The sequence below is a fragment of the Scyliorhinus canicula genome, chromosome 1 (assembly GCF_902713615.1).
Source record: "Scyliorhinus canicula chromosome 1, sScyCan1.1, whole genome shotgun sequence".
Lineage (NCBI taxonomy): Eukaryota > Metazoa > Chordata > Chondrichthyes > Carcharhiniformes > Scyliorhinidae > Scyliorhinus > Scyliorhinus canicula.
In genome coordinates, this window is record NC_052146.1 from 284,024,294 (window position 1) to 284,036,758 (window position 12,465).

Here is a 12,465-nt window from a genome sequence, read left to right on the forward strand (position 1 = left end):
CACCAACTTGGTATTATAACGAGCGAGGCCCTTGCTGCTGGCTGCCTGGGAACTCAGCAGAAGGCCAGACAGTGTGTCCTGACATCATTTGTGCAGCCAGCCTGCTCTTCTTAAAGGCAGGCTGACCTTCTTAAAGGGGATCTGCACTCACTGGAATTAAGCTGCTGCTGGTTGCTTGTGCTGCCACTAGCTGCAAGTAGGTCATATGAACAGATGAATCAGGAGCTGAAGTAGGCCACCCAGCTCCTTGAGCCTGCTGCACCATTCAATAAAATCTGATTATGGCCTCAAATCCACATTCCTGTCTACATCCGTTGTTAGTCAAGAATCTATTTACCTCTGCCTGAAAGATATTCAATGACCTTCCCCCACCATACTCTGGGGAGGAGAGTTGCAAAGATTCACAACCCTGAGAGAAAATAATTATTTTAACCTCACTTATAAACAGAAGACCTCTGATTTTTAGCTCTGTCCTAGTCCTAGTGTCTCCCAAAACATCCTTACAGCATTCATCCTGCCAAGTCCCCTCTGGATCTTATGTATCAAAAGAACCATCTCCCAATCGTCAAAGTCCAATAGATACGGGCCCAGCCTGTTCAACTTTTCCTGATAAGGTATCCCCCATCACGGGTATTAGTCAAGTGCACCTTCTCTGAACTGTTTCTGCCGCATTAACATATCCTTTCTTAAGTAAGGAGACCAACACTCTACACAGTCTTTGAGATGTGATTTCACCAACACCCTGTACCAGTGTGAAAAATAATCCCTATTTCTATATTCTATTTCCTTTGCAATAAAGGACAACATTCCGTTTACCTTGCAGCACCAGCATGCTAACTTACGTTTCTTGTACAAGTACACTACAGTCTTTTTGAACATCGAAACTTACAAGTTTCTCACCTATAAAAAAATATTCTACTTTTCTATTCTTACGACCAAAGTGAATAACATCACTACACTCCATCTACCATCTTGATGCCCACTCAGTTAACCTGTCTATATCTCTTTGCAGCTTTTCAGAGTATCCCCACAGCTTACCTTCCCATCTAGCGTATTATCAGCAAGCTTTGATACATTCCTCCCTGACTCTTCATCTGAGGCCCCAGTACTGATCAGTGTGGTCTCCACTATTCACTGGTTGTCAGCTTGGAAAAGCGCCACATTCTGCTTTCTATCTGTTAACCAATCTTCTAACCAACCTAAAATACGACCACCAACTCCATGAGCCCTTATCTTGCCTATTAACCTTTTGTGTGGCACCTTATCAAATGCCTTTTGGAAACCCAGGCATACTACATCTACTGGTTCCCCTTCATCCACCCTACTAGTTATATCCTCAAAAATACCAATAAATTTGTCAAACAGGATTTTGCTTTAGTAAAACCATGTTGACTTGCTTTAATCATGCTCTGCTTTTCTAAGTGCATTGTCAGAAGAGTTCTTTAGTAATAGATTCCAGAATTTTACCAACAACTGAGGTTAGGATAACTGACCTGTAGTTCACTGTTTTCTCTCTCCCTTTCTTGAAATGTAGTGTTACATTTGCCAACTTCCAATCTAATGGGACTGTTCCAGAATCGGAGGAATTTCGGAAAATCAAAGCTCGTACATCTACCATGCAGTGATTCCTGACTTGCTCCTGTCTACCCTACAGTATTGACGCTTTGTTATACAAATACTGAATTAAAACAAGCTAAGGAATGGAGAAAGTGCTAAGAATTACTCACTTTACTCCTGTAGAGAAGCTCACCACAGGAAAGAAGAGCCCATCCGTATTGAAGTTTTCAAACATTCCCTGTACAGGTTGCCCATTAATCCGAAAGGAAATGCTCGGAGCGCTTAAATCCAGACAACAGCTGATAACATCATCAGCTTTTAAGAGGTGCTGATTTGGTGAACTTACTGTCCGTGCAATGCAGCCTAAAGGAGAAAAAAGGACAAATTTAGAAAGTATTATGTCACTTTCCTTTCGTCGCAAGAGCTCGACAACGTTGACTTTCTGCTCTTGGAAAGGAAAATGTTACATGTTTATTTTGATAGTTTTAACAACCTTGGGTCACATTGTGGAACACATGGTGGGCAGAAACACAGATAATCATGGCTCACGCAAAATAATACTGCATCATTTTCCTCTAGTACCTAAACTGGCACTTTAAAAGGTAGCACAATATTTCTTTTCACTAAAGTAGAAAACAAAATGCTGTCATAGAATGTTATACAGGAAGAAAAGAGCAGATTGATCCATTTGCATCCTATTAATGGGCTGGACACTAGGTTCTCCAAGCCCGCGAGATTCTACAGTCCTCTGGGCCAGGATTCACATGGGAGAGAATAGGTGCAGCCGCACTGGTGCAGTGGGCCAAGGGAGTAACTATTTAAGGGCATCGCCCCAACGTCCATTGGAGTGCTGCGCCCCCCCCCCCCCCCCACCCATAATGCAAATTCTGCCCACCCCACCCCCACCAGACACCCTCATGGGGGAGTTTCCAGTGGGGGTTATCTCTTATGGGGGGGGGGGTTCTCTGGTAGAGGTATCTCTCATGGGTGGGGTCACTGGTGAGGGTCTCTGTAATTCTGGTCTCAGGTGGGGTGGTTGGGTCACCTTTTTACTGTGGGGGGGGCGGGGGGGGGGGGGTCAGAATTTTGTTTTAACTCTTTGGAATAACATCAGCATCAGAGATTGGATTTGTTTTAATTTCACGTGTTCTGAGATACGATGAAAAGTATTGTTCTACGTCAGGTCCAGACAGATCATTCCATACATGAAAAAAAAACATAGAACATACATAAATACACAATGTAAATACATAGGCATCAGGTGAGCATACGGAGTGCAGTACTACTCAGTAGAGAAGATGTGTGAAGAAATCAGTTTAGCCAATAATAGTCATTCAGCAGTCTGGTAATAGCGGGGAAGAAGCTACTTTAAACCTGTTATTGCGTGTTCTCAGGCTTTTGTATCTCCTGCCCGATGGAAGAAATTGTAAGAGTGAGTAAGTCGGGTGGGAGGGGTCTTTGATTATGCTGCCCTCTTTCCCAAGGCAGCGGGAGGTGTAGACAGAGTCAGTGTTTGGGAAGCAGGTTTGTGTCATGGACTGGGCTGTGTACACGAGTCTCTGTAGTTTCTTACAGTCTTGGGCCGAGCAGTTGCCATACCAGGCTGTGATGCAGCCAGATAGGATGCTTTCTATGGTGCATCTGTAAAAATTGGTAAGAGTCAAAGTGGACATGTGGAATTTCCTTAGTTTCCTGAGGAAGTTCAAAGAACATTCAATTAGATCATTCAAAGAACAATATCAAATCATTTGGAGGGCTTATACAGAGTTGTTTTCCACATGGATGACGTGTTGATACATTGGTCCAGTCAAGCTGAGCATGATTGAGTGTGGGAGCAGTGAGCAAGACTACAAGAGGCAGGTTGGACACTCATCTGCAAGCGTGAGATTTCATAGCCAACAATCAGTTTCTTTGTCACATAATGAGTGAATGCATCTGGAATAAAGGTTGACCCACTGAAGACCAGAGTCAGAAAATAATTTCCAGCTCCAGGGAAAATCACACGGTTACAAAATATCATGGGAATGGTGAGACAAGTTGCAACATTTCTCAAATAAAAAACTGAGCTCAATGAGGCAACACATCAGCTGATACGTAAAGACAACAAATGGTGTTGGGAAGCAGGACAACAAAATAATTCAAAAAAATCAAGGAGAGGTTGAAGTCATCAGAGATATTAGCATATCACAATCTGGAAATAGCTACAATAATTCTAATGGACACATCGTCTACAGGATTGGGTGCAGTACGTTTTCAGCTACGAGGTGATAGAAAATTCAGACTCGTTTATGACGCATCAAGTTTGTTGACAGATACAGAGAAGGGATATGCAGTAATCAAAAAGGAAGCATGAGCAGCCATGTGGGCATGTGAGAAATTTGATGATGACATCATAGGGTCTTCACATTACGACAGAAGCAGATCGAAACCTTCAATCACACAATTGAATTTGAAAGAGCTTGCAAAGATACCATCAAGAGTTCAAAGGTTTAAATTAAGATTAATGAGGTTTGATACTCATACAGTCTATGTTCAAGGGAAAAAGCAGAACACAGTAGTCGCACTGTCACGCACTGAAACAGAGAATCCAGAAAAATGCGGCATTGCATTTCTGAAGAGGTCAAGGAATCTGCTATAGTGATAGTCCACGCATTCCGGCAACTACACAAAGGTTGAGTGAAATTTAAGGGGCACAAAAATCAGACAAGGAAAGTAAGCAAATCAGAGAATTTTGCATTGGAGAATGGCCAACATCTACATCACATAGTCCTATCTTGAGACCGGATTTCAAGCAGACAACGCACCTGACAGTGATCAATGATTTACTGGTGTGCGATGATAGAATAGTAATCCCAAGAGAAAGGAGACTTGAGATCTTACAACACATACATCAAGGTCCTTTATGTATTACCATGTGCGGAGCCAGAACAGGGTATTCAGTTTGGTGGTCGGTCTCGCAAGGTTATTGGAAGAAATAATATTGCGATGTAACATATTTGCAAGTCACTATCAGGAAGAATCACAAATGTCATCTTCTTTTTCTACAAGGTCATGGGGACATCGAGGAATGGATTTGAGCATAAAAGGAAAACGTTCATACCAGTTGTAGATTATTAGTCGAGGTAGATTGAAGTGAAAGAGTTCCATTGTCACATATCAGAAGTAGAGATAATGTTATTGAAATAAATTTTCTCAGTCCATGGGATTCCTGATATTGTGATATCAGATAACAGCCCATAATTCACAAACATAGAGTTGCAAAGGTTTACAGAATTATTTGGATTTGTTCACATAAATTTACCGAAGTATGATCAAGCTCATGGAGACGTTGAGAGAGGTGTCAGAAGTGTAACAAAATCAGAGAAAGAATGAGGATTTTCAACTAGTTTTCTCGAGTTACAGATCCTCACCCCGGCAGAATGGATTGGCTCCGTGTGAGTTACTCATGGGGAGGTTGGGGACACAGGTGCCTACCCTTTCACGAACACCAATGCCACAGGTCAAAGACACAGCCATAGAAAGACCACTAGAAAGAGACAAAACTTACCAAAGTAAAGAGATGAGATACAATGCTAGTTGTCACAGCGCAAGAACATTCTCAGATCTGTTTGGATCAGGTCAATTTATGGAGAAATAGTGGAAAAAAATCACCATACCCGAGATCTCACATTGTCCAGTAAGAAAAAACAGAAGAGGTACGACTGTCATTCAACGACAGTATGAAAAAGACCAGAGAGGTAGCAATTATCAAAAAGGAAAGAAGATGGACTTCCTGTGGCGACTAAGTCGCATGTTTGGTGGCTCCCACTCGGATCGGATTCTTGGACCTTTTCCCCCAATTTTCTACCGGACTTGAACTGTAAAATTGATGACAGAGGCAATTGTGTACTGAATTCCCACATCGGTGCATGGAGAGAAGGATTAGAAGTGCTCGTAAAGGCAGAAACAGAAAGACAGAGAAGGCTTGGGCTGAAGCTGCAGTGGGAGACAGCATGGCGGAGGATCGGACCTCTGGTTTGTTAGCTGATGCAAGTTATTCAGGAAAGTTTTGCGAACGAGAAACGGGACTGCTGGGACCCGATCAAAGAGTCGATTGAGCGGCTGGAGCTTAGATTGGACGCCCAAGAACGGGCGATCCAGAAGGTGGAGAAGACGCTGGCTGAGCAGGGGCAATATCAAGCTGCAGTGGAGTTGGAGGTGGGGATGCTGAGAGACCAGCAGAAGAAGCTCCTGGAGAAGGTGGAGGACCTAGAGAATAGGTCCCGCCGGCAGAACTTGAGAATCGTTGGGCTCCCGGAGGTGTCCGAAGGAGCGGACGCTGGGGCATACATCGCAGACATGCTTGAGAAGCTGCTGGTGGATGAGGCATTCTCCCAACCCTTGGAGGTGGGCAGGGCTCACAGAGCACTCGCGAGGAATCCACGAACGGGAGACCCCCCGAGGGCAATGGTGGTGAAATTCCACAGGTACTTGGATAAGAAGCACATTCTACAGTGGGCCAAGCAGACACGGAGCTATAAGTGGGACAATAGTATCCTGCGGGTTTACCAAGACCCGGGTGTGGAGGTGGCCAGAAGAGCAGGCTTCAACCAGATTAAGTCGATCCTTCTTAAGAAAAAGATGAAGTTCGGACTGTTGTATCCGGCCCGTCTCTGAGTCATGTACGAGGAACAGCACTTTTATTTTGAGTCGCCTGTGGAAGCGCTGGACTTCGTGAAAAGGAAAAGAATAGTGTAAAAGGTGGCGGGTGTTTGCGCACCTCAGGAGCTTGAAAGCGGGGGGTGTCTTTTTGTAGGAGACATTCCTTCGTATGAATGACCAGGTTAGGTTAAAGAAGGGATGGTCGAGATTTTAACTGTGTCCTGGAGCTGAGGGTGGATAGGTCGAGCCCCAGGTCGCTGGGTAGGGTACGAATGGCAAGGGAGCTGGGGGGGTTTATGGAGAGGGTGGGTATGGTGGATCCATGGCGCTTTCAGAACCCAGGGGGAAGGGAGTATTCCTTCTTTTCACATGCCTATAAGGCGTATTCGAGGATTTATTACTTTGTAGTGAGTCGGGAGACTTTGGTTGGGGTGGAGGGGGCAGAGTATGCGGGGATAGTTATCTCGGACCATGCGCCCCACTGGCTGGATCTTCGGTTCAGTACGGGACGCGACTAGAGGCCGGGTGGACATTTGACTCGGGGTTGTTGGCGGATGGAGGTTTTTGTGATCTGGGGCGGGAGTCTCACCTACCCGGCGGGGCGGGAGGTCCCGGCGTAGCGGAATGTTCGTGGTCTTAGCCAGGATAGTGGAGGAGGGAGTGGACCCGGACCCTTTGGTGTCGATATTTGGGGTTTCAAAGAAGCCGGAGCTCATGGAGAGGAGGAAGGCAGATGTCTTGGCCTTCGCCTCTCTGATTGCACGCCGCCGAATTTTGCTGGAGTGGCGGTCGGCATCGCCACCGGGGGTAGCAGCATGGTTGGGTGACCTGTATGACTTCCTGCGGTTAGAGAAGATAAAGTATGAGTTAAGGGGCTCAGCAGGGGAGTTTGAGAAAAGGTGAGGGATGTTTGTGACCGTGTTTGAGGAGCTGTCCATCGCAGGGGGGTGGGAGGTGGGTGAAAAAGGAGAAAACTCTGTACAAACTGGATAGTTGATTGTTGGGAAGCATGTTTCCCGGGGTGTTTATTTGCTGTAACCTACTTTGACACAAGTTTGAACAAAATGCGTTTTAAAAAAAAAGGAAAGGATTGATGGTGGACTGAGAACTTTTGAACTTTGCTACAACGTTCATGTTTTTTTTTTCTTTTTGTTTCTCTGTTCTTTAAAAAAAAGTTCCTAATTTTTCGTTTTGTGGAAGCTGTTTGTAATACCTTCTGTATTGATTTGGGACCACTGGCAGAGCTGAGTGAGTTATGGTTTTCATTTGCATTGTTGGGGTCTGCTTGTTCAGATTTTGGTGTTTTTCTGTCAGGCAATTGTGTGAGGATTGTTTGATGTTGGAGTATGTTTGTATGAGCAGGGGGGGAGGGTGGGGAGGGAACAATAGGTGGGAGACTATCTGGCGCCAAGGATGGAGCCACCAAGCTAGCTGGGCGGGCTAGCTCACGGAAGCACAGTGGGGGGTATGCATATGTTTGGTTTATCAAAGGGGTTGGGTTACAGAGTGTTGTTACTAGGGGGAAAATGATCTGCTGATGAGGGAGGGATTTGGGCCAAGGGATAGGGAGGTGATTGGGGCGGAGGCTGCCTGGGGGCAGGCCGGTGGAGGTGGGGAGCATGGGCTGGAGGCGGGCCCAAAACAGTGGATGGCTGATCGGCGAAGGGGGAGGGGCAATGAGACCCCCAATCACCTGGAAAGTTCGAGGGTTAAATGGCCAGTCAAGAGGGCACGTGTGTTCGCACATCTTAGGGGACTGAAGGCAGATGTGGTAATGTTGCAGGAGACGCACCTTACAGTAACTGACCAGATTAGATTGAGGAAAGGCTAGGTCAGTCAGGTCTTTCGCTCGGGACTGGATTCAAAGACTAGAGGGGTTGCGATCCTGATCAATAAGCGGGTGGTGTTTGAAGCGGGTAGAATAGTTTTCGATGTAGGAGGTCGGTACTTTATGGTCAGTGGGAAGCTAGAGGTGGTGCAGGTGGTATTAGTAAATGAGTATGCGCCAAATTGGGATGATGTGGAGTTTATAAAGAGGATGCTGGTGAAGATACCGGACGTGGACTCGCACAGTTTGATCATGAGACGGGACTTTAACACAGTTATTGACCCTGCCTTGGACTGGTCAAGTTCGAAAACGGGCAGGGTGCCAGCAATGGCAAAGGAACTAAAAGGGTTCATGGAGCAGAGGGGGGGATGGATCCATGGAGATTTGGGCAGCCGAGGGTGAAGGAGGTCTCCTTCTACTCACATGTGCATAAAGTGTACTCCCGGATCGATTTCTTCATTTTGAGCAAGGTGTGGTAGTCAGGACTGCTGTATATATTGTATATAGAGGATGTCGTTGTAGGTACTTTATGGTAAGGCCCCTGTACTACAGGTACGGGGGTAGATCCCTGCCTATTGGCTCCACCCAGTAGGCGGAGTATAAATATGTGTGCTCCCCGTACAGCAGCCATTTCGCCAGCTGCTGTAGGAGGCCACACATCTTAGTATAATAAAGCCTCGATTGCACCCAACTCTCGTCTTTGTGTAATTGATCATGCATCAATTTATTACACTAAGCTTTCAGAAGATGGACCTCCGCATCAAGCCGGATCGCCTGCAGCTGCATCCGCAAGCAGACAACGCCAAAAAGGACTTTGAACATTGACTAGCCTGTTTCGGGTCTGCGCCAGGCCCAATCCCAGAAGCACAGAAGATCCAGATTCTTCACACACAGCTGAGCTCCAACGTCTTTCCACTTATCCAGGACGCGCCGACCTACGCAGAAGCCATGGCGCTACTGAAGGAAAACTACGCTCAGCGGCCTAACACACTCTACGCCAGGCACATCCTCTCCACACGTCGTCAGCTTCCTGGTGAGTCAGTGGAAGATTTCTGGCGTGCCCTGGTTCCCCTAGTTAGAGACCGACTGCCAGGCCGTTTCAGCCACGGAACACTCGAGTCTGCTCATGAGAGACGCATTTGTTACGGGCATAGGGTCCAATTACATCCGCCAGCGCCTTTCAAAGGGGCCACGCACGACCTCGCGGAAACCAAAAAGTTAGCGCTCACACTTACAGTCGCTTCGCGCAAGATCTAGGCCTACGCCCCCGACCGCACGGCCCACCCCCCCTGTACATCGTGGACTCCGCAGACCATAACCCCATCATGGACCCCATCAGCAACCGCCCTCAGCCAACCCCACGCCTATGCCGCGCGGCAGCCAACCAACCCCGGGGGTCCCAATTGTTAATTCTGTGGGCAGTCCAAACACCCCCGACAGCACTGCCCGGCCCGGAGCGCCCTCTGCAAGGCCTGTGGCAAGAAGGGACATTTTGCTGCGGTGTGCCAGGCCCTCTCAGTCGCCGCTATTGTTCCGGCACCTCCCACGTGCGGACAGTGGGCGGCGCCATCTTCCCCTCCTCAGACCATGTGCACCCCGTGGGCGCCGCCACCTTGCACGACTCGCAACGGATGCGGCCCGTGGGTGCGGCCATCTTGTTCCCCCACCAGGACCAACGGGCGCCGCCATCTTGTTTTCCCCACGACATATGCGGCCAGGGGGCGCCGCCATCTTACCCAACCCAGGACCTATGCCCCCCGGGCACCTCACCCAGCCACTCGTCGCCTGCAACCGCCGATGACCAGCTGCGTCTCGCCTCGGTCACGATTGACCAGTCTCGTCCACACAACCTTGCAACTGCACAATGGGCACAAGATCTCATGCCTGCTGGACTCCAGGAGCACCGAGAGCTTCATTCACCCCGATACGGTAAGGCACTGCTCGCTCGAGGTACACCCCGCTAACCAGAGAATTTTCCTGGCCTCCGGGTCCCACTCTGTGGCGATCTGGAGGTATTGCATCGCCACTCTCACTGTCCAAGGCGTGGAATTTAGCGGCTTCTGCCTCTCCGCCTTCCCAACCTCTGCGCTGCCCTGTTACTCGGCCTGGACTTCCAGTGCAACCTCCAGAGCCGAACACTGAAATACGGCGGGCCCCTACCACCCCTTACTGTGCGGCCTCGCGACCCTAAAGGTCGACCCACCTTCCCTATTTGCAAACCTAACCCTGGATTGCAAACCCGTTGCCACCAGGAGCGGACGGTACAGCGCCCAGGACAGGACCTTCATCGGGTCCGAAGTCCAGAGACTGCTTCGGGAAGGCATCATCGAGGCCAGCAACAGCCCCTGGGGAGCCCAAGTGGCAGTTGTGAAAACTGGGGAGAAACACAGGATGGTCGCTGACTATTGACATTGAGGGCAGCACGGTAGCATTGTGGATAGCACAACCGCTTCACAGCTCCAGGGTCCCAGGTTCGACTCTGGCTTGGGTCACTGTCTGTGCGGAGTCTGCACATCCTCCCCGTGCGTGCGTGGGTTTCCTCCGGGTGCTCCGGTTTCCTCCCACAGTCCAAAGATGTGCAGGTTAGGTGGATTGGCCCTGGATAAATTGCCCTTAGGGTCCAAATTGCCCTTAGTGTTAGGTGGGGTTACTGGGTTATGGGGTTATGGGGATTGGGTGGCGGTGTTGACTTTGGGTAGGGTGCTCTTTCCAAGAGCCGGTGCAGACTCGATGGGCCAAATGGCCTCCTTCTGCACTGTAAATTCTATGAGAATTCTATGAGACTACAGTCAGACGATCAATCGGTACACGCAGCTTGACGCATACCCCCTCCTACGCATATCTGGTATGGTCAATCAGATTGCACAGTACCGGGTCTTCTCAACTGTGGACCTGAAATCTGCCTACCACCAACTCCCCATTCGCAAGGCGGACCGCCCATACACTGCCTTCGAGGCAGATGGCCGCCTTTACCACTTTCTTAGGTTCCCTTTGGCGTCACCAACGGGGTCTCGGTCTTCCAACGGGAGATGGACCGAATGGTGGACCGGTACGGACTGCGGGCCACCTTCCCGTACCTGGGCAATGTCACCATCTGTGGCCACGATCAGCAGGACCACAACGCCAACCGTGCCAAATTTCTCCACACCGCCACTCTCCTCAACCTGACCTACAACAAGGAGAAGTGCGTGTTCAGCACGGACCGCTTAGCCATCCTCGACTATGTGGTCCCGAACGGAGTTCTGGGGCCCGATCCCGACCGCATGCGTCCCCTCATGGAACTCCCCCTTCCCCACTGCCCCAAGGCCCTCAAACGATGCCTGGGGAACCTTTCCTTATTACGCCCAGTGGGTCACAAACTACGCGGACAAGGCCTGCCCATGGATTCAATCCACTGTTTTTCCCCTGATGGCCGGGGCTCACCAGGCCTTCAACCATATCAAGGCCGACATCGCCAAGGCCGCAATGCACACAGTCGACAAGACGTTACCATTCCAAGTCGAGAGCGATGCATCAGACGTCACTCTGGCCGCCACCCTCAACCAGGCAGGCAGGCCCATGGCATTCTTTTCCCACACCCTACATGCCTCTGAAATTCAGCATTCCTCCGTCGAGAAAGAGGCCCAAGCCATCGTTGAAGCTGTGCGTCATTGGAGGCGTTACCTGGCCAGCAGGAGATTCATTCTCCTCACTGACCAACGGTCAGTTGCCTTCATGTTCAATAATACATAGCGGGGCAAGATCAAAAACGATAAAATTTTGAGGTGAAGGATCGAGCTCTCCACCTACAACTACGAGATTTTCTACCGCCCTGGTAAACTCAACGACCCGCCTGATGCCCTATCCTGAGGTACATGTGCCAGCGCACCAGTGGACCAACTCCGGACCCTGCACAACAATCTCTGTCACCCAGGAGTCACCCATTTTTACCATTTCATCAAGGCCGGCAACCAGCCCTACTCCATCGAGGAAGTCAGGGCTATCACCAGAGACCGCCAGGTCTGCGCGGAGTGTAAACCGCACTTCTACCGGCCAGACAGTGCGCGCCTGGTGAAGGCCTCCCGCCCCTTTGAACGCCTCAGCCTGTACTTCAAAGGGCCCCTCCCCTCCACCGACCGCAACACGTACTTTCTCAGTATGGTCGATGATTATTCCCGATTCCCCTTTGCCGTCCCATGCCACCCTTCCCGACCCGGTGCCAACCTCCCCTCCCCGGCGCACACCACTGCAGACCCCGCACCAGGACAATCCGTCCTGCCCCCTGCTCACACCCGGGGATGAAGAGGATTTCGACACCCTCCTGGGATCACCGAAGACCAAACTGACGCCGGAGTCGCCGCCAGCGCTGCGGTGCTCTCAACTACAGATCAAGGCTCCGGAACTCCTGAATTTATAATGTTATCTCTACATTTAAAACACATCTTTCTGTGTATAGTTCT

At 49.4% G+C, this 12,465-nt stretch overlaps 1 protein-coding gene across 3 annotated transcripts in view; it reads right to left on the bottom strand.

Moving 5' to 3' along the window:
* The window catches only part of ryr2a (ryanodine receptor 2a (cardiac)), a 936,900-nt gene that overhangs the window by 457,848 nt on the left and 466,587 nt on the right, over positions 1-12,465 (bottom strand). For all 3 annotated transcript variants that reach the window (XM_038814319.1, XM_038814304.1, XM_038814294.1), the window contains one exon: positions 1,728-1,920. In XM_038814319.1, the coding sequence (XP_038670247.1) occupies positions 1,728-1,920 (193 nt within the window). The remainder of the gene's footprint in view (positions 1-1,727; positions 1,921-12,465) is intronic.